Source organism: Chenopodium quinoa, unplaced genomic scaffold (genome assembly GCF_001683475.1).
Source record: "Chenopodium quinoa cultivar QQ74 unplaced genomic scaffold, ASM168347v1, whole genome shotgun sequence".
NCBI classification, from domain to species: Eukaryota; Viridiplantae; Streptophyta; class Magnoliopsida; order Caryophyllales; family Amaranthaceae; genus Chenopodium; species Chenopodium quinoa.
In genome coordinates this window covers 2,117,165-2,140,248 of record NW_018745617.1, presented here as the reverse complement: position 1 = coordinate 2,140,248, position 23,084 = coordinate 2,117,165, and the positions used below count along the sequence as shown (strand labels likewise).

The following is a 23,084-nucleotide window of genomic DNA, read 5'->3' as shown; positions in this document are numbered from 1 at the left end:
AATCTGGATATGAGCCTACTTATGTATCACAACCGGCCAATGAATCCCCAAATTGGCTTTTCGGTTTTGGGCGGTGGAATTGACATGATTGCCTTGATCTTGGTTGGGTCTATCTTTATTCCTCTAGAGTTGATGACATATCCTAAGAGTTTTCCTAAGGTGACTCCAAAAGCACACTTAGATGGGTTCAACCTCATGTTGTATTTTCTTAGCCTTTCGAAGAATTTTCTTAAGGTTATCAAATGCCCTGGGTGATCCTTTGATTTTATAATCATGTCATCTACATAGACTTAAACTTCCTTGTGCATCATGTCATGGAGTAAGGCAGTCGCTACTCGTTGGTAAGTGGCACGCGCGTTTTTCAACCCGAATGGCATCACTGTGTAACAGTATGTGCCCCAAGGTGTTATGAATGTTGTCTTCTCCATATCTTCTTTTTCCATGAGAATCTGGTTATACCCCGTGTATCCATCCATAAATGAGAGAAGTGTGTGATTCGTTGTATTATCTACTACAATATCAATGTGTGGTAAAGGGAAGTCATCCTTTGGACTTGCCTTATTTAGATCTCGATAGTCGACACACATTCTTACCCTTCCATCCTTCTTTGGAACTAGGACCACATTGCGACTCATTCGGGGTATTTGGATACCTTGATAAAACCTACAATTATTTGTATTTGTATTTCTTCTTTTATTTTAAGAGCTACGTCGGGTTTCATTTGACGTAACTTTTTGTTTTACATGTTTCATTCGACGTAACTTTTGTTTTACAGGTTTCATTCATGGAATTAGTGGTATTGTGTACTGAGCTATTTTTCTATTTATTCCTGGCATATCTTCATATGAACAAGCGAATACATAGATAAACTCTTTTAGTAGATTAATTAAATCAGTTCTTTCATCTTTACTAAGTGTTAGTTCGATTTTAACTTCTCTCTTAATGGTTGGATCTTTTGAGATATCAACCGTTTCATTGGAAGTTTATGCCTACCCCAAATAACACAAGTTTATGTGTAGATTTTCTCTTACTCCATCTGTCTCTATTTTTTTTGCCCCATTTGACTTTTCACAATTTCCAAAACGCATATTAAAACCTATATAACTTCACTTATATATGCGTAAAAATATTCAAACTTGATTTTAAAAAATATAAAATGAGACAAATCTAACAAGATCCCACATGACAACTATGTTATCTCTTGTTAATTAACTTACAATGGGGCAAAATAATGGGGATAGATGGAGTATTAATTTTCTTTTTTTGTCAGCTCAATCAGTTAGGGACGGTGTTGATAACATGCTCTAAAATAAAGAGAATAGAGAAATTGGGAAGACAAATATATACCTACAATGTAATTAGGGTTTAATTAGTGGACAACAAACCCAAGATTAGATCTAGAATTCCATAATGAGACAGAGTTATAATAGGTATCCACAAATATTTCATAATATAAATCTTAATTATATCTTATTAAAATATAGAAATTCTGATTTTTCTTAAACTTATCTAATCCATTCACACATACTCCCTCCGTCTCTTAATACAATGCCTCTTTTGAGCATTTATTCCTCACATAATAAAGATAAAGAGGTATTGTATTAAGGGACGGAGGTATTACTAATTACTCATAGTCTTAACACAACTACATCTTTTAACCATGCATAACTTTTGGATTGACGCCACCCAATCTCATGAATAATAGATTATTTAATCAAAATTAGTGAAAGTAAGTAAAAAGCTAATCTTGATGCCTTTGATCCACATCAATATACTACCTCCATTTCACATTATTTGCAACTTTAGGTATTATTTGTGAGATATAAAATATTCTAAAACTAGCAAATAATATGAAACGGAGGTAACAACCTTAGAATGCTTTTCTTCACTTCCTAATCAAAGAAATGACTCGATGGAAGGTGTAAAACTCATCGCCAGCGACCAAGAATTTGCGCACAAGTTCTATAAAACGCCGGAAAAACTCTTTAGCAGCTCCTTCACCAAAATTTTCTGATATCATGTACTCAGCAACTGCTATGGCTGGCCCCGACACAAACCTTGCTCTTTTATGCCCATCGTCTCTCAACTCTAACATAGGTACATCCCATAATACGCTAAAGGCTTCATGCTTGTCAATGAAAAAGGATCCTTGATCAATCACCAACTTGTTTACTTCATCCACGGTAGGGGGGTAAAAGGGCATGTTAAAATTGTTAGCTTTTTCCTCATCAACTAAGCCCTATACAATATAATAAAGTATTTTCTCTTAATATATTTTACGAGCACATGCTATCTACATTTTTTTTGTTGAAGACAATAACAGTTTAAGTGACGATAACAAGATACACTTAAATGGTTTTAATTATAAATAATGAAAAATTATTCTTTATGGTACATTAGTACATACAATAACAATTGTCATGATTTACAACTTTAATTTATTATTATTTTTTTCTTACCAATTTATTATATGAATCATGGTAGAACATGAAAATAATATAAAGGGGGAAAGTCTATATTCATAAACGATAAGAAAAAAGAAATTAAATATAAAAGTTAAATATAAGATTAAGGCTTTATTGACTCCACTTTAAAATAAAATTAAAATATTCGTTAAAAATAATTTCACTTAAGTAAAAATTAACAATTGTACATAAAGAAGAAATATAATACGAAGTAGAAAATCAATTTAAATTATTTGAGTGAAAATGGTCTAACAATTATGGGGGTGTTTGGAAACCAACTTTTTAGCTAGTTTTTGGCTTTTTCAAGTTGGTCAAACAACTAAAAACATGTTTGGTTATTGACTTTTTCAACTAGCTGAAAAGCTGGTTTTTAAGCCAAAAGCAAAAAAGCTAGTTGGAGCAGCTTTTGGCTTGTTGACATAATTAACTTTTGATTAATAATAATAAGTCATAATAAAATATAATTAGTAATTAATATTTAATAATTAGTAATTAATAATTGATAATTAGTAGTTAGTAATTAGCAATTAATAATTAATAGTTAATAATTAATAATAACTAGTAATTACTAATTATTAATTAGTAATTAGGTATTAGTAATTAATAATTAATAATTTATAATTAATAGTTAATAATTTATAATTGATAATTAATAATTAAAAATTGATGATTAAATATTTGATAATTAATAATTAAATATTTGATTATTAAATATTTGAAAATTAATGATTAATATTTTCTTTGAAACATAAATTATTAGTGTTTAATAATAAGTCTTTAATAATTAGTATTTAAAATATTAGTAATTTATAGTACATTATTGATAATTATCAATTTATAACTAATACAATTATTGTTAATTAATAACCAATAATTAATTAATTTAAATTATAATTAGTTATAAAAATATTATTATCTATGATCGATAATTAATGTTAATAATTACTAATTAGTGTTTTGTAGTTTAACAATAGCTAGCATCCAACAATTCAATTTACCATACACTACAACTTTAGTCAAACAACCAACTCAAAAGCCAATCTAAACAGTCAGTCAAACCAGCCAACTAAAACAATCAACAGCCAACTGCCAAACAGGGTCTATATAAGGAAGCAATTACCTCTTTAAGCATATCATGTATGACCATATTCATCAGTTTGAGTATCCAAAATTAATGTGGTACAGTCCATGAGTCTCAGAAGTAAGCATTATGTTGATAACCATCCTACCTCCTTCAATTATCTCTTCCCCACGACACTTCAAAAATGTAGTAAAGTCCGTCGCAAACTGCTTTTGATATGCTATGCAGGCTTCGAGCGGGCTAGTCTCTACCATGTACATGTAACCCTTTTAGTAGCGAAGCCCCATCTTTATCGAACAAATCATCTGGTACCTATCATCATTCAACGTCATTAGCTCATGCCTCGTAGCTTTATACTACAAAACTTCGTTTCATAATGTTTAGGCCTTATTATTATGGAATTATTTTCAATTTAAGTCAATTTAGTTTAGTACGTTAAATTTAGTTCATTTCACTTTAATGTATGTTTATAATGGTTAGGTCCTGTTGTTATGGAAATAATCTTTTGTATTGATTTTCTCCTTCTTATTTTTCATTGACTTGTTCGACAATTATCAAACACTTCCATATCACCCTTAATCCTAACAATTTAGTTTTTTTTTATTTAGTCTAGCTTACAAAAATTGATCTTACATAATATATATATGCATTTTAATTAAGACAAATGAGGGTGAGTGAAAGTGATAATGTTAAATTAGAAGTAAAATAAAACTACTCCCTCGCTACTAGTGGTGGAGCCATAATTTCTAAGTGAGGGGGACCAAGATTATACCTACGTAGTACATTTACTTTTTTTAAAAAAAATAAAATTAAAAAAAAATTTGTTAGCTATAAGATTTGATCCCTTGACAACTTGCATACTATCACATGGAAAAATCAACTCCTCTACACCAAAATTCATGACAATTAAGAGCAAATTTAATTATTATCTTGAGCCAAGGGGGAGGCCAAGGCCCCCGCCAGTCCCCTGGCTCCACCCTTGCTCGCTACATCTTATAGTATAGTTCTCGTTTCTCGATCATATTTCACAAGAATAAAATCTTTATTGTAAGGTCATGTTCTCTTTATCTTATTTTTGTTGAATTGAAATTGTCTTTAGTATGACCCGATTCTTTTATATTGTTGAAACAAATAAATTTTAATAAATTGAAATTATCTTATTGAAATAAAATTATTTTTTAAAAAACTTAAATAATTTACTGATTAAAATTGATTTTTTACTGATCTTATATCTTATTGTATTTAACTAGATTATCCCCGTGCGATGCATGTTTTTAATAAAAAAAATTATAGTATAGAACTCTTATATACAATGAATCTTTTCTATTTTGTCATATATGTATTGAAAGGAGATTTCTTAAATAAAATACAGTTTGAATACTTCAGAAAATTTTTGACATTTGAATATTACTTTTAAGGAATTGAGGAGAGGGCATGATAGATCTTTAAAACAAAAGAAAGGGATATAGTTGCTATTTAATTTACTATGCTTCGATTTTTTAGATTAAAGCTATTGAAAGAACTTACTTAGCTTGTTAATGAAGTATCACAAAAAAAGAAAAAAAAAATCATTTTAATAAAAATGATATCATCATGAGTAGTCTTAGGCGGCAAAAAATTTCATAAGAAAGCGACACGTATACAGTTTTGAGGAGAGATGATGCTAACAATGTTTTGTTTTCGTAATAGTTAATAGATTTGTTTTTTTATAGCTACCAATTTTTACTAATTTAAATCTAGTAGTCTAATTACTATTATATGAATAAGATGAAGTGAACAAGGCCTAAACTATATTTTGCTGAAATTATTTTTATTGAACTTAAATTACTTTACATATTATAACTTTTTTTTTAATTAATAATATATTATATCTATTTTTTTAAAGTTTCTTTTTTTTTTGAAGAAATTTTTAAAGTTTTTTAATTTTGTTGATTAATACTTAATTAAAGTGAAAATAATTTTTTTTTTCCAAATTTTCAATAAACTCAAATTATTTTTTCACTGACTTAAACTACTTTTATTAGATGTTATTTGAATATGGTGAAAAGAACAGGACTTGACTGATTGTCTTACCATATGCTTTCATATTTAATGTGAATATAGACATTAACATGTGACTAATTAGTCAAGAGAGAATAAACTCAAAAACTCTATTTTAGGGTTACGAGAATGCAAGCTAGCTATATACTACCACGATTCATATATATGCAATTTTAATGTATTATTTGTGAGACATAAAAAATTTCAAAATGAATATAATAAAAATTGGAGGTAATAAACATTTGAAAAGTTACCTTGCTCAACCAATGGGCACTGTTAGTGCAATGGACAAAATGTAGGAAATTATCAGGAAAAAGTCTGTTCCGATAAGATCCTGGAGTCATGGATATGAAGAGAGACCCTACATAATTTCCACACCTTTTCTTCTCAAGATCTTCTGGAAAAGACAATAGAGACCTTGAAATAGAATTAAAGTCATTGTAATAAAGATCATTCAAAATACATGGATTTGTGAAATTTCTTTGAATTTCTCGTTTGTAACTTGTATCAATTCTGGAACTATCATCAACGTATTTGGGCCATTTGCACATCCAAATTCTGCTATTGTTACACATTTAGGTGTCATGGTTGAGTACAATTTTTCCAAAGCATCTTTAGTTATATGAAGCGTCTTCGATATCGATTTTGCCTATAGAAAAAGTAATAAAAATGATACTCAAATAATTAATAAATTAAAATTATAAGACCAAACATAAATTAAAAGAAATAAATTTTTTTTTTCTTTTTTTTTTTTTGAAATACATCGTATTTACCCTTATATGTTTTCTACACTTTAAATTATTTGTTTTGTTTATAAACTTCATCTACAATTTTTCATTATAATAAATACTTCGTATTTAACTATGGAGTATTATATATATCGACTGTGAAAGTCGTAGTAAAGAAACGGAGGTACCAAGGTGGTAAATGTAGAAGATGACCATGGATTTAAAATTATAATGCTTACTTGGACCATAGAATTATGAGCATAGCTTAATTCTTGATGTGGTGACCCATTTGTACGATTAAGGTTCAAATCCATTTTTCTGATCGATTGACTAAACAATTATTTAGTGATTGCTTTTAGTAGTACCTATTGTAATATGACTGCATATACGTAATTGTTTGTTTATTGTTTAGTTGCATTGTGTTCACCTTTATATAAGCGTCTAGCTAGGTGACATAATTGAATTTATTGCCAAAATTTGAATTTATTGCAAATTCATTGTACTATATACTTATGTAATCCCTCTTCCTTCTTTTTTTTCTTTTTTTTTTAGATTAGTCACAAGGTCCATTTTCATAATATAATTTAATTACAATTATTACTTATAGACAACTAAAGATATTAATGGTCAAGGTAACATCTAACAAATGCGTCGATCAAACTGATGCATTTACAAAAAAATAGGGAGTGTTATATTGAACGAATTGTCAAATTGGTATTAAAATAAATAAATTACTAAAATAGTGTTTAATTAGAATATTTCTTAAATCAGTGTCTATGTAGGATTGGAAAATATGAAGTGAGGAGTTAAAACTTAAGTCCGGTTCACTTCACCATGAAAAATAATATTCAGTAAAAATAATTTCAGTTCAGTAAAAATAATTTCAGCTCAGTAAATTAAAAATCAGTACCTTTAGAGAAGAAATATAACAAAAAATCAGTAAAAATAATTTCAATTCAGCAAAAATAATTCCAGTTCAGTAAAATTAATTTTAGTTTAGTAAATAAGGGTCTGTTCTCATTTACTGAACTGAGCTGAACTGAACTGAACTAAACTGAATAGAGCTAAAATGAATATTTTACAAGAGAAGAAAATTAGGAGCTAAACTAAATTGAACTGAACTGATTGAAGATGAACTCAACTGAATTGAATTGAACTGATTGGAGCTGAACTAAGCTGAAATTAAACTGAAGTGAACATGACCTAAATTTAGCAAAAATAATTTCATTTCAGCAAAAATAATCCCAGTTTAGCAAAAATTAGATGAAGTAAACGGGGCCTTACTGGCTAGAAAAATCATTTAAGAGATATATTTTTCTAATAAAATCATACTCCGTAATAAATAGAGTTAGCATAAATACGGTCCCTCAACTATTGTATTTGTAGCATTTTGGTCCCTCGTCTTTTTAATGAAGCAAATTGGTCCCTCTGCCACCCTTACATGATTTTTTCCGGTGAAAAAAATGATGAGTCACCATAGTTTAGGGACTACAATACCCATGTGGCAAAAGAAAAAAAATTAATCAAAGTTTAAGGACCTTGGTATGAGTAGACATTATTTAATTAATGAAGTGGTAAAGTTTAGTGACCTTCTTCCTCGGTTATCTTTGGTCCATGACCTTGTCTTTGACACTATTAGCCCACAATGACACCTTTGACCACTTCCACTTGATCCATTGCTACATCTAAACATTGCCTGTCATCAATAAACATATTAATATTGTTTAAATCTTTTAATTTTGATCAACTCCTAAATACCTTAATTACTAATTTTATTGCATAGCAGATACCTTGACAGGAGCTTTCTTCTTCACTGCAGCAATTTTTTTTTCTTTTGGAAGAACTTTTGCTTAATAGTCTGATGGTTTTAATGGATACCAACATCAATATATATAGCCACTTTTGTGTGTAACGGCTAGTTTTTTGTAACTATTTTGGAATTTGGTTATTTTTTGCAGTTACAATCCTTTAGAATTAAATGCAAAGCCTCTATTCTTCAAACTACCAATTTTTCTAACTGAAAATACCCGTGTAAGCATGCAGCTCCTTAATTGATGCCCCGAACTACAGAAATGAAAGGGGTATGTATAGAGAAAATGAATAGAGGGAACACACGGAACCCTAAAAAGATGAAACCCTAAATTTGGGTGTTGTGACACGACCGAGGTTTTCCGCGACACGGTACATAATACCGCGTCACGGTGCAATACCTGCCATAAAATGATAAAACGCGTACAGGTTTTACGCTGAGAAAACACGGGAAAATCCCGTGACACTGCAGAAAATGCTGTGACGTGACAATTTCCACCGTGGCGCGGCACGTTGTGCTGTGACACAGTGCTCATTTTTTCCATATTTGCGTCCAAATTTATTTTTAACCTATATTTACTCTCAGCATTTTCAAGTGTCGTTTCATAATTTTGGGCTATTTATGTTTATTAATCATTAATTGGGATAAATTAATAAATAATACAAAATGGAAGTAAAATGTTCGGGCCAAAATTGGACTATGCTTTGACTAGACATTCGGACTGATCCGTTGAATATTTTGTGAACTGAGTTTGATTGAACATGAGTTTTAAGCACTCTCGGGATTAAATACTCAACCCGACCAATAATGGTGGTGAAAGATTGTTCATCATTGGCTTTGGTTTCGAGAATAAATTTTTAGGTGTCTACAAACATATTCATTTATTATTTAAAAATATTGTTACACAATTACCTTATTCAATATATACTATACTTCGTATATAATTTAAGAGAAGTTTTCCCAACTTCTCACCGCACCACTCCAAACCTCAATCCTATAATTGTGTGCACTCTATTTTTTCTTTTTTTTTCAATAACTTCTACTTCTCTAAATTTTAGACAAAAAAAATTAAAAAAAAAAAAACCCAAATAACTTCTATTTTCACTTTTACTATTTTACAATACAATAGTACATATGTCTCCATATATAATTGCACATTTTTTTAGCAACGTTCAACCACAAGCATATTTATTATGTTGTTTCATTTAAAAAAAATATATATATAAACCACCCACTTTACTTAATATTACAAATATACACACTAATTTTTTTAAACCAATATTGAAAGAAATTTACATAATAATTGCAGTTTTTATTTCCTAACTTTTTAGCACGACCGATGAAAACTTCAATCTTAAAATTATAGGTATTTTATTTATTATTTTTAAAACTAAAATAGCCCCGTAAGTTCACTAACTTTTATATGTGCCTAGCCACTTTATGGAATTATTCGATTAGGGTTATAAGGGTTACTTTGTTACGGTTATAAAGGTTACTTAGTTAATAATATAGGGGTCACTCTGTTAGTTTTTAGGGGTTATTCTATTATTTCAAGGGTACTCAAAAAGTATAATAAGGGATTACCGAGTCAATATAATAGGGGTTACTCCATTTCCCTTCCAGTGATTATACACTGATGTGTTGCAGCACACTAAAAACGCACTAGCATAAGTTCCACTATTTTCCTTTAAAAAAAAATTTCCTACGTTGTTTTTTATATTTTTCAAAATTATTCAATAACTACCTTGTTATTGATTTTGTAGTCGTCAAAAGAAAAAAAATAGTAATACTATATCAAAATATAGTATTTGTAAGAAAAATTATTATTTATTTTAATATCTTACTATGTGATATATATATCCCGTGAATTTTGCACAAGTATATTTTAGTGCTAATAATTTGAAAGAATAAAATAAGGTGTATTGTGTTATTTATTAAAGATATAACATACGTAGCAATATTTATAAGATATGAAGTAACAGATATGGAAAATTTTTATCACAGATATAGAAAGTATGTGAATCAAAATTACCACAATTAAAAGATTTGGTGAATATTTCGTGTATTAATTACAATACAAAGTAGTAGATTAGTAGGTGACATCGGGTAAAATAAAGGAAAAAGAAAAAAAAAGAAGGAGGTTTTGAAGGGAAAAAATAGCATTAGGAAGTGACAAGTGTTATTCCTAATATATATTGTTTGACTTTATATCATTTTTTTCATATCAATATTTTTTTAAAAAATAATGTAATATATCATGATATGCATACTACACCATTTTTTTTTAAAACAAATGAGCTCTCCACTTTATATAATGTAGTGTTGCATATTTTAATTAGGAGGTTGGATGATATAATTTAGTCTACATTTTATTCTTATTCTTATTGTTATGTAAGAGTTGGGCACATTTCATTTACGATGTAATGTATATTGTTTTAAGAACTCTTTATATTCTTGTAAAAAAAAAATCTTATTTTAGGAAGTTAATAAAATAAATAGAGAAATATTTGAAAAAAATGTGGTAAATCTTGTAATAGAGGAAATAATAGTCTTTATTACTTTTCAAAATAATACATTAGACCTTACTTTTGTAAGCTTGTAAATATTCCTCATTATCATACATTTATTAGGAATCTCTTTTTTTTACCTTAAAAAAAACCAATCATTATACTTCGTAACTTTTATTGTACTAGGGCAGCTGACGCGAGCGTCGCGCGCATCATAACTAGCCATATCTAGATGCTCTTTCGCTTTGGCCTTTTTTTTTTTTTTTTTTTTTTTGCCAACAGCAGAAAGAAAGGAAGAAAAAGGAGAAAAGCTAAACTAAAATACATCAAATCCTACCGAATTAGAAAAGCAGTTTAAAGAAATACAACACTGATTAGCAATACAATGAGAGAGGTTGACCTAAGCTCTATCAACTTTGAGGATAATGCAATGTTGGAAGGTGCTTCCAATTTTAATAATATCCTTCCAAGTCCATTAAATATGAATATCCAAGGGTTTTTCCCTTTTAAGCATCGTCACAAGAGAGGCACAATCGGTTAAAACACTGATTGAACGGTAGCCATTATCTATACCCCAGCGTAAAGCATATAAACATGCCAAGAGCTCCGAATGTAAGGCTGAGGCCGTAATTCCAGATTTTCCACCTGCTTCCAATTCACCTAAGCGAAACATCTCTATTGTCCAACCAACCCCATACCGTTTGCTAGACTTTTTCCACGAACCATCAATTCAAATTGTATCAGGAGCTAAAGAGTCATTGAAATGGAGGACATGGTTCTCTTGTCCAATCAAGACCTGAAAGAACCCTGGCGGGATCCGGTTACAGAGATCAGGTAACTTGAGCAATTTCCTGTAATCTAGTTGTCGATTTCGTATAATCATTCTAAAAAGAAAATCCTCCTTCAGATTACCAAAGTAACAGCCCAAATATTCGTTGTCACCTTGAAAGACACTCTTATTCCGAGTAATCCATATGACCCATAAAGTGGCTACAAAGGCCTGAATACGATTACTACGGATTCCATCCTGACTATAGAAAAGCAGAATATGGCTTCGGATCCAATCCTCTAGGGAAGTGGCATCCGTTATACTTTTACAGTTCGATATCTGGCAGTTGTCCTAGGCATATCGAGCTATGGAGCATTCAAGAAAGAGATGAAAACCATCCTCCTCCTTTAGATCGCAGTAGTCACAACTAGCGTCAGTGATAATTCCTCTTGTTTGGAGATTAGCCTTGACAGGGAATCCATTTACAACAAGTTTCCACATGAAAATTCGCCATTTGGGGGGAATATCGAGACGCCATAAAATTTTGAAAAAATCATAAGTTTCTTTCCTATGAGGAGACTCTCGCATACCTTCCGGATTTGTTAAGAAGGCGTACTCTGATTTAACCGTATAGGTCCCTTTACTATGCCAGGGCCAGTATAAGAAATCCTCTTCTTCCTCGGCTGGAAGAGCCATAGAAAAAATTTCATGTGCACTATCCCACTCAAAACGATCCCGAATAATTCCAACATTCCAAGAGCGGGAAGGGGTAATAAGTTCACTAACTTTCCAAAAAGCACTCTGTCTAAGATTCTGATTTGAGTTAACAACTGGAATTTTATTGTTAACCCATTTTGAATTGGAAGCTAGAACATTATGACCTGTACCAATTTTCCATGCGAAACCTGTCCTCATTTTAACATCCGTAGAATGCATAGCACGTCTAACCCATGAGAAAGAAGCTGGAGGAGGTTTACGGCAATCGGAGTGGGGACAGAAGATACAATCTGATTTTGCGTTATAAACTTTAGCAGGAAGAAGTTGTGGATTGGTATGCATGCGGTGAATATTTTTGAAAAGTAAGGCTTCATTATAACTACTAGCAGATCGAATCCCCAATCCCCCCATACTTTTGGGGAGCTGAACCCGTTGCCTATTGATCCAGTGGATGCCTTTGTCCCCACTTTTGGCCTACCAAAATCCAGTGAAAAGAGAGTCCAGTTTATTAGAGATGGACATCGGAATTTTGCAACTTTTCATAACATGAGCAACCATTCCCAGAAGAACAGAGTTAATAAGGATGAGCTTAGCACTATCAGAAAGTTTACAGTGTGCCCAGGACAAGATTTTTTTCTTAATATTCTCAAGAAGATCCATAAAATGGCTAGCTTTCCTCCCAGACAGGTCAATAGGAACTCCCAAGTGTTTCCCCATATTGTCGATAATAGGAACTCGGAGAATAGATTTATAGGAGTGAGCTAACTCTAGAGAAACAGACGGGCTAAACTTGACGAATGAATTTGAAAAATTAATCTGTTGACCAAAGGCCTTTCCGAATCTGGCAAGAATATCTGCTATAGTACCACACGACTCCTCTGAGCATTGAAAAAAGAACATTGCATCATCCACAAAAAAAAGATGGGAGATAGAGGGGGCCCGTCTTGAGATTTTAATGCCTTTAAGGCTATGAATATCCTCAGCAAGCAGAAGCATACGGGAAAGGACATACATGCAAAATAAGAATAAATAAGGGGATAGAGGGTCACCTTGTCTTAGGCCACAAGTCGGAGTGAAGGAATCCGATGTTTGCCCATTGATAAGAGCCTTGAAGGTGACTGTAGAAATACATTGAGAAATCCATTGGATCCAAATGACGGAAATCCATAAGCTCCAAGAACTTTGAGTAGAATAACCAATCCACTCTGTCATAGGCTTTCGACATATCAACCTTTAGGGTCGCTAAATGAGAAGATCTATCTTTAGATTTTATGAAATGCATTAATTCTTGAGACATAAAAGTATTATCCTCCATGTGTCTACCTAGGATAAAGGCATGCTGAAAATCCGAAATCAAGAGTGGAAGGACCACTTTTAAGCGTGAAACAAGGCACTTAGCAATACACTTATAAATTGTATTGCAAAGGCTAATAGGTCTGAATTGAGAAGCTAATTCTGGGGTATCAGTCTTCGGAATCATAACCAACATAGTCGAGTTTAATTCTTGGAGAAGAAAACCTGTATTAAAAAAGTGTTGAACACTTTTGGAAACTGTAAAACCAACTGTGTCCCAATTTGTATGGAAGAATTCTGCAATACACCCATCCGGCCCTGGCGATTTAGACCCTTTAAGATAAAAAATTGCTGCTTTAATTTCTTCAAAATCAAAAGGTTGACATAAGGTTTTGCTTTGAGCGCTTGAGAGGGAAGGAAAATGCATTTTCCTAAGCAGCAAATCAATCTGTTCCGAGTGATCATTGTCAATAGAAGGCTCAAAAACATTTTTAAGAGAGTTAACAATAAGCTTAGAGACTTGAGAGTGTCCTTCCACCCATGAATTATCCTCCGATTGGAGGGTAATAATTTCATTTCTTGCTTTCCGGAGTTTCACCTTATTAAAAAGGCATTTCGAAGGAGTGTCCCCATCTTTTATCCACTCACATTTTACCCGTTGCCTCCAATATTGAAATTATAACTTGCAATTTGGAATGAAGGAGTTATGTCTTTGTCGTGTGCAATTACTAGATGTATAATTGGATCAAATTATGGAGATAAAAAAGTGCGTACATTTGGGGCGTCGTTTTGCCATAGATAGAGGTACTAACGATCTTTAGACTAGTAAAATAGCCCAAAGCCCAATTGGACGGATCCTATAAGTCACAAAAAGAGGCTAGATCGAGCATTAGAGGACGAGGCCCATCATGGGCCTCATCACTCTAGGTGGCCGACCATGTAGGGGAATTAAGAGGTTTTTGGGATTCGTGCCCTAGTCTAATTATAATGAGATTATAAATAGACTAGGTGCCTAGGTTTGCAAGAGTAGGAAGGAATTAACTGATCAGTGTGATCAAACCCGAATTAGCAAACACTAAACCCAACCCCTCTCAAAGTCCTCTCTCTCACACGGCTCTCTCCTCCTCCTCGGCGCCGGTGGTGACTCGTGGTGGTGGTGGTTTGTGCGGTGGTCAGTTGTCCGTAAAGGTGGTGATCGCGGTTTTCCTCAATCACTCGACCAATCTAGTATTGGTGGATGGATCGTTCGAATCTCGTGGACTAAGTAGAGGAGCAACGCTTGGGGCTCTATTCTCTCCTTGATTTGCCTGTCGAATAGCTTCGTGGAATTCACGCGTCAAAGGTATGATTATGTGTCTTGTGTGTTATGCATGTAGATTGGTACTTGATTGAATATGATTCATGTTATTTTCGCTGTGTAGTACCTATAAACTCCTACAGTGGTATCAGTTAGCGTCTTGCATGAACGCGCTAGATCATAATAATATAATTATTTGATGTCCATGTTAATTTTATAATCAATTAAGAGGGAGAAATTAATTAAATTATGGTTCAATTATTATATTTAATGTGATTAAACTTTTGGAATTGATTAAATGTGATTTAATTATGCTCAAAATAGCCATGAAGAGACTGAATTTTAGCCCTAATATGTTCGAAAATTTCAAACCCCCTAACCCTAAATTTCGAATTTTTCGAAAATCCTAGCCCTAAAATATGATTTTTGTGCTTGATTTTGATTTAATTCGATTTATTTTATGATTCATAATTTTAGTCGGATTGATTTATGCATAAAAGTGTTTTGTGTAGTATGATCATCAATTTAATTTTAAAAGTTAGAATTAAATTGGGATTAATTTTATGAAGAACCCTAATTTTAAGATTGAATGTTGATTTAATTTTAAATTTGGGGACTGATTTAATTTAATATTAATAAATGTTATTTTAATTAAATTAAAACAAAAAAAATAAAAAATTAAATTAGAGGCAGCAGCCACGGCTGGGTGGCGCAGCCACGGTGGCTGCCGCCGCTATTGGTCCAAGAGGGAAGGAAGGGGAGGGCGGAGGTCGAGGGTGGTTGTGGGCAGCAGCGTGCAAGTGTTGCACGGCTGCTGCCACCGCTGCTCGCGCTGCTGCCCTTGCGGCAGTGGCTGTCGTCAAGGCAGCCAGCCACCGTGGCTAGCTTCGGCTAGCCAACCACGGTGGCCGGCAATGGTGGCTGGCAGTATTTCAAAAAAAAAAACTGTTTTGAAAAATTATTTCAAGATAATTGTGAATTATTTTGGGATAAAATCAGTTTTATTTTGGATAAGTTAAAATATTTTGAAATTATGATCTTTTATTTTTAAAGATAAAATTGATTTTATTTGGATAAAATATTTTATTTTAGGATAAAATCAAATATTCAAAAGTTGTTATATTTGATATTATCCATATTTAAAGTTGTTAAATTGGTAATTATCCTAATTAAAGTGATTAATTTTGGATAAGATTGATTAGGATATTCTGAGCATATTCCAAAAGGATAATAATTGAATTAAATAATGTGCTTATCCCATAATTATATTAGGATATAATTGATTTTAAAATTATTTAATTGGCTAGTAATTAGGATAGAATCTCCTAAATTTGTTAGGATAATCATGAAAGATTAAATATGATTTATCTTTCTAGATTAAAAGATTATTTAATTCTATCTCATGACTAAATTAAATATATGATATTTTATAACGGTGATGAATAATATATGATATTATCTTATTATGATTAAAATATAAGATATTTTAGGAAATGAGTTGACTTTATTATGAACATTCGATGTTGTAGTTTAGATAAGCATGTTGAGTGATTTATTATATCGCACTTTTATATAATATATGATATTATGTTGCTATATATAGAGTAGTATGGCCCATAGATTCTTAAATACGATCTGCGCATCGTGAAGTATTTTTGTAATCTTAATACGGTCTACGTACCGTTAAGTATTTTTTGTAACTTTTATTTAAAGTAAATAGAATAGTTATTTAAATAGTGTTAGTCCAAAGAAGCCCATGAAGTGAAGGCCCAAAGGAGCAAGGTGGATGGAGATCCATGATGATTCAAGTAGGAGCTTTTTCCTTTCTAGTTTTCTTAGGACTAAGGGGACATACTATGTCATGATTTATTGCATTAGTAGATTATGCATGTTAGATTTTATTTATGTTGATTGATGATGCACTAGAGTTCACTATATAATCACAACATAATAAATCTAGGTCCCAGTAATATTGAGATTGTTTTTCCAATTAAAACCCGATGAAACCTTTGATATTTATGATGGGTCACGCCTCAGTTGGGTGTCATATTATATCTTTGGGGAGTTGGGGTAAATCACGTTTTACACTTTTAATTGGTTATACTCAACAAGGTTAACTAAAGAGTTTAGAACCTTGAAGCTAAGGGTAATAATTAAGCATATGATGATTAATTATTCAACCAAGAGTTACAAGAGTTGTAATCAGTAAATAGTTTACTCACCTTGAAAATGTAATGGTTGATGGAAGGGCCTCAGTCCGGTCAATTATTGCACAAATAAAGGATATTGGAATCACTTAAATTCTTGGGATCAATTAATTATTGAATAAAGTGTTTTAAAGTTACCAAATGAATGCGTTTATGGTACTTTAATTTTAAATTAAACATAATTATTAAACTTTGCCTTATTTTGACATAGATGGGTAGCCGTAATCACAATGACAACAACGTTTACAACCTTCGACCATTACTTGAGAAGGATAGGTTGACAGGGGATAACTTTTCCACTTGGGAAAGAATGCTAAGACTTGTTCTGAAATCTAAAGGTTGAGAGGATGTCATGGACACCCCATTTCCAGGACCTCTGCCAGAAAATCCAACTGCAGCAGAGATCAAGAAACACAAGGAAGCTCATGACAGAGCTATACCTATCACTTGCTTAATGATTGCTACCATGGATCCTAGTCTTCAAAAGCGTTTTGAGGACCAGGATGCCTACTCAATCATGCAAGAACTCAAAGCTTTGTTTAAGAAACAAGCTAGAGTTGAAAGGTATGAGCTACATCGTGAGATTTTGGATTGTAGGATGGAGAAGGGAGCCACAGTTCATGATCATGTTTTCAAAATGATCGGCTTAATTCAAAGTATGGAGAAACTGGGGCACCCATATAGTGATGATATGGCAACAGACATTATTCTCCATTCACTACTAGAAAGTTTCAACCAGTTTATCATGATTTTAACATGACTGCCACTACAAAGACTATGAATCAATTGCATGCAATGCTGGTTAGTGCTGAGAAACATATCCCTAAGGAACCTAAGAAGGAAGTTCTTATGATTCAAAAGGGAAAGGGGTTGAAGAAGAAAGGGCAAAAGGCTATTGCCAAGAGAAAGGGAAAGCAAGTTTCCAAGGCTCCTGAAAAGCCTAAGACAACTCCAAAGACCAACGCTGCAAGTGAAAGTCAATGCTTTTACTGCAAGAAGAAGGGGCATTGGAAGCGAAATTGCCAGAAATACCTCGACTTCCTCAAGAAGAATGGAGCATCAACCTCAGGTATTATGTTATAAACATTTAACTTTCACTTAGTTATGAGATACCAAGTTTCAGTGCTTAACATAGTGATGTTGCACAGGAAATGCAAACAAGTGAAACTAGTAAGGAAATGGAGCTTGAAGGTGCACTAGAAGTATTTGAGTGGCCAGAGATAGCTTCATAGTTTTAAATTTTGATTAATTATCATGATTTTGGACAATTTCCAGTTTTGATGAGACAATATTTCGATTTTCTTGTTTTGAATACTGAATTTGGTTTACTTGGCTTGGACAAGTGTTGATCCATGACCAAGGTAATAAATTGTTTTCGTTTATTTTGCTAGACATGAGTTAATTTTGTTTTATGACATTGAAATAAGTAGATCACAAAAGTAAATTTAGATGATTCAAAGTACACTTACTTATAACAAGTAAGGTTAGGTCACACTAACCATTTGCACATCCAAAGTTATGGATAGACTCATATTTTTATATGATTATGAATCACTTGAGAATTAGAAGTCATGCTTGATAAGTTAGGATAACCAAGTTTCCTTTTAGTAGAAAGGGTAAAAGAAGCTAAAATGACCTTTTGGTACTCATACATATGATGTATGTGGACCAATAAGTTCAAAACTAGCAATGGGATTTAATACTTCATTGCTTTTACTAACGATTTAAGTAAATATATCGATAATTACTTAATGAAGTAAAGCTTGGAAACATTGAAATTTTCAAAATTTCCAAAATGAAATGTAAAATCAGTTTGAGATAAAAAATTTAACACCACGATATGATTGTTATGATAAATATTTTACTCAAAAAAAATGATCATCTAAATGGAATTGTTGAATTAATTTACAATCCAGAAACATTACAACTAAAATGTATGTTTATGAAGAATGAATCAAACTTTGCTTTCCATTGTTCGATCCAAGATTTAATGATTTACAAATATCGTTTTGAGGATATGCATTGGAACAACAACAATTGCGAGTATACTAAACAGCAAACTTAACCAAAGTAGTAGAAGAGATGTCATCAGAGTTATTATTTGGAAATGTTCCAAAAGTTATCTTTTCTAAACAGGATTAAGGGTTATGAAATCAATGTAAAATGTTTACAAAGATGACATAATGCACCCTAAATCAGAAAAAATAGTTCTTCATGGGTTTCTCATGGAAACTAAGAGGTATTATTCCTACAATCGCGTAGAAACAAAGTGTTTGTTGCTCGCGATAATGTCTTTATAGAAAGAATGTCTTCCTAAAAAGCCAAGTGGGAGTAAAGTTAGATCTCGATAAGATTCGAGACGAGCAACAAATTAATGTGGATAACACTACATCAGAGACGAATGCGCATGAAATCAGATAATTTGATAAAACATGTGTCGAAGCTAGCTAATTCAACTAGTGAGGCTTCTATCGTCCTCCTAGAATGAAAGTCTTCAAAGAGTTGAACAGAATAATTCTATTGTTGCTCACACCTATCGTAGGTTACTTGGGATCAAAACAAACAGTTTGTTGAAATTCTGAGAAAAGGTGGATTCTAAAATTTTCTTATTAGAACGGTTAGAGTCCTTGGCCTACAAGCAAGCTTTGGATAAGTGCCAACTCAGGAAATGGCCTAAAAGCCATGAAATCCAGTATGGACTCCATGTTTGTAAAAATGTGTTAGTCCATAATAGTCTTACAAATAGGGTTAAACCTATTAGTTGAGTAAGTCTATTCGGATTATTCTAGTTATGGATATAAAAATCACCTTCATGAAATGTTCTTGGTGGTGAACATGTATATGATACATCCTAAGAGTTTTGAAATCCAGAAATTCCTAGAAAGTTTTGCATACTTCATAAATTCATTTATGGATTGAAGTAAGCATCAGGGAGTTGGAACATTCGTTTTGATCAGGCAATCAAACAGTTTGATTTCCTTAGTAGAACGAAAAGGATTCTTGTAGAGACAAGAAGTTTTGTGGGAGCAATTGGTCTTTTAGTCTAGTATGTAGTTGACATACAGTTCATGTGAAATGATATATCAATGCTTGAATAAATCAAGCAATGGTTAGAAAGATTGTTTCAATATGATAGACTTAGGAGATGTTAAGTACATATTGGGAATTAAGATCCATGAAGTGAATCTTGAAGAATGATTGGAATGAATTGAGAGACTTATGTTGATAAGGATCTTGGCAAGTTCATGAAGCAAGACTCTAAGAGAGGATGTCTTCCCATATTTCATGGTATTACACTCAGTAAAACTCAATGCCTTCAAAAGCTAATAGAGTTGAGTTGTATGGATAGTGTACCTTATGCTTCTGCAAAAGGTTCATTATATGTGCTATGAAATGTACAAAGCAAGATGTTGCATATGAATTGTGCATGTGTAGTAGGTTTCAAGCAAATACAGAATAAGCATACGGAGAATTACCAAGAACAGTCCTTGAGTACTTGAGAAGCACTAAAAGGAATATTTCTAGCTATTGTGTTAAATGGTAATTTAAGCAAGTTGTCAAAAGGTTACACGAATGCAAGTTTTCCAAATAGGCAAGATGATTCTAGATGGTGATCTAAATGCATATTTGTGTCTGGATGGAGAAGAACAGTGAGCTTGAAGAGTTCAAAGCAGAGCACTGTTGCATACTCAATGTCACAATATGTGTATTAAAATATAGTAAGATAGTTAGAGAGGAAGTTCGGATTAAAATGTTAAGTGACTAACAGGTCACCTTTGCCTAAGAACAAAGGAGCCAAAGTCACATCACAAATCCAAACAAAAGGATATGAGATATCACCTCAATTATGAGATCATTGACCAGCGGAAGGTCGTGTTCTGCAAAGTTTTATTATGAGTGAGAAATCACTAAACCCCTTCCATGGACTAAGATATGAGAGTCATATTAAAGTCTTAGGATTGAAGCAAGTTATATAATTTAAGTTGTATATGTTTTGAGAAAACATATTACATGAGAAATGCATCAATTTGCAGAATTATGTTTACAATAGAAATTATTATTTATCTTATTTAATTATGGTTTTGGAAATTAAATAAAATGTCCAAAATAATTACGAATTGATGGGCTCATCAGGTTCATGACCTAGTGAATTGAAACCCCACAAGTGAACAAAATTCATATATTATTTGAGTTCCTAGTTCGAGATCATTAAAGTGGACATAAATGATTTCAATAAATGAACTAGCATGTAAGATTGATTGGATAGCGTAGTTTCATGGGCTATAGAGGCATAGTGATGCTCGGTCAATCACTTGGATATGCATGAATGATGCATGATCGAACTATTGACCTACTTTGAATTTCAAGTATAGAGCTTCTGTATATATTAGTGGATTCTTTTGACATGAATGGAACATTGATTTCATTCAATGGATGTTGAGACTGTGGTATACTCAAACGTCTAGCCGTAACTGGAGATTATAAAGGGTGTTTTCCGGTTATTTCAAAAATTGAGTGGGAGTCATGTTACCACAAGATTGGATAGAGTCTACCTATTAAATTAGGAAATGTGTCATGGCCGCTTGAAGAGGGAGAATTCAGAAAATACGTGGCCGCGTTCAAATGCATTACACGGTAATTATTTGGTTTTGTAATTCTAACTCAGATTTTAAGAAACTATTTATAGATTGATATGATCTCGACATGTGATGCAATCATATTATCAAATCGACACACATATTGACTTAAGGAATTTGAATATTGCACCCTAGTCTCAGACAAGTGGGAGATTGAAGGAGTTATGTCTTCATCGTGTGCAACTTCTAGATATATAATTGGATCAAATTATGGAGATAATTAAGTTCGTAAATTTGGGTCGTCGTTTTGCCATAGCTAGAGGTACTATCGATCTTTGGACTAGTAAAATAGCCCAAAGACAAATTGGACGGATCCTATAAGGTCACACAAAGGGGCTAGATCGAGCATTAGAGGACGAGGCCCATCATGGGCCTCATCACTCTAGGTGGCCGGCCATGTAGGGGAATTAAGAGGTTTTTGGGATTCGTGCCCTAGTCTAATTATAATGAGATTATAAATAGACTAGGTGCCTAGGTTTGCAAGAGTAGGAAGGAATTAATTGATCAGTGTGATCAAACCCGAATTAGCAAACACTAAACCCAACCCCTCTCAAAGTCCTCTCTCTCACACGGCTCTCTCCTCCTCCTCGGAACCGGTGGTGACTCGTGGTGGTGGTGGTTCGTGCGGTGGTCGGTTGTCCGTAAAGGTGGTGATCGTGGTTTTCCTCAATCACTCGACCAATCTAGTATTGGTGGATGGATCGTTCGAATCTCGTGGACTATGTAGAGGAGCAACGCTTGGGGCTCTATTCTCTCCTTGATTTGCCTGTCGAATAGCTTCGTGGAATTCACGCGTCAAAGGTATGATTATGTGTCTTGTGTGTTATGTATGTGATTCTTGGGATTGGTACTCTATTGAATATGATTTATGTTATTTTCGCTGCGTAGTACCTATAAACTCCTACAATGATCAAGGTAGTTGTGAGCTTCATTTAGAGAGGAAATTTTATTCCCAAGTACTCCTAAATCCTTCGTAATTTTTCTCTAGATTATTCCCCATAATTTCTTATGGTCAAGACACCATTTTTGAAGCATGGTCCGAATTTTCCGCAGCTTCCTTACTAAGCAAAAAGGAAAAGAGCCATGAACATTAGTAATTTGCCAGTCCGTATTAATTATAGACTTTACCTCCGGACAACCTAGACACCAAAGCTCAAGTTGATACGGCCGAGAAGAACGGATAATGGAGGGGTCCGAGTCTTAGAGGATGGCCGCATGGTCGGAGACTAAAATTGGCTCATGAGTGATACGACCGTTAGGAAAATCATCAAACCAATCCGGTGTAAAATAGCCTCTATCCAACCTTTCTACGATCAAATTTGAATCAAGTCTTTTGTTTGTCCAAGTGAATCTTGGACACGAAAAGGGAACATCAAAGACATCATTAAATAGACGCCAATCAATAAAATCATCTACTCCCCTAATAAAAGAATTTCCCCCTAATTTATCCTCTAAAAACTCTAATTGGTTGAAATCACCAAGTAAAAGACACTTTGGGTAATTTTGATTAATAAAAGAAAGCTCATGCCAAAC

General features: G+C 32.8%; 2 protein-coding genes and 1 pseudogene across 2 annotated transcripts; 1 reads left to right on the top strand and 2 right to left on the bottom strand.

Annotated features, from left to right (window-relative positions):
• Positions 1-1,885: 1,885 nt before the first annotated feature.
• Positions 1,886-6,628, bottom strand: LOC110716674 (annotated as a pseudogene).
• Positions 6,629-11,361: 4,733 nt separating this feature from the next.
• On the bottom strand, positions 11,362-13,606 carry LOC110716673. The gene is made up of 4 exons (XM_021895320.1): positions 13,167-13,606; positions 12,673-13,084; positions 11,796-12,591; positions 11,362-11,699 (listed from the first exon to the last, which is right to left on the bottom strand). Exons 1-4 carry the CDS (start codon positions 13,604-13,606, stop codon positions 11,362-11,364), a joined length of 1,986 nt encoding a protein of 661 aa, XP_021751012.1.
• Positions 13,607-17,670: 4,064 nt separating this feature from the next.
• Positions 17,671-18,079, top strand: LOC110716672. The gene is made up of 2 exons (XM_021895319.1): positions 17,671-17,983; positions 18,063-18,079. The coding sequence occupies exons 1-2, from the start codon at positions 17,671-17,673 to the stop codon at positions 18,077-18,079; spliced, it is 330 nt and encodes a 109-aa protein (XP_021751011.1).
• Positions 18,080-23,084: the final 5,005 nt, after the last annotated feature.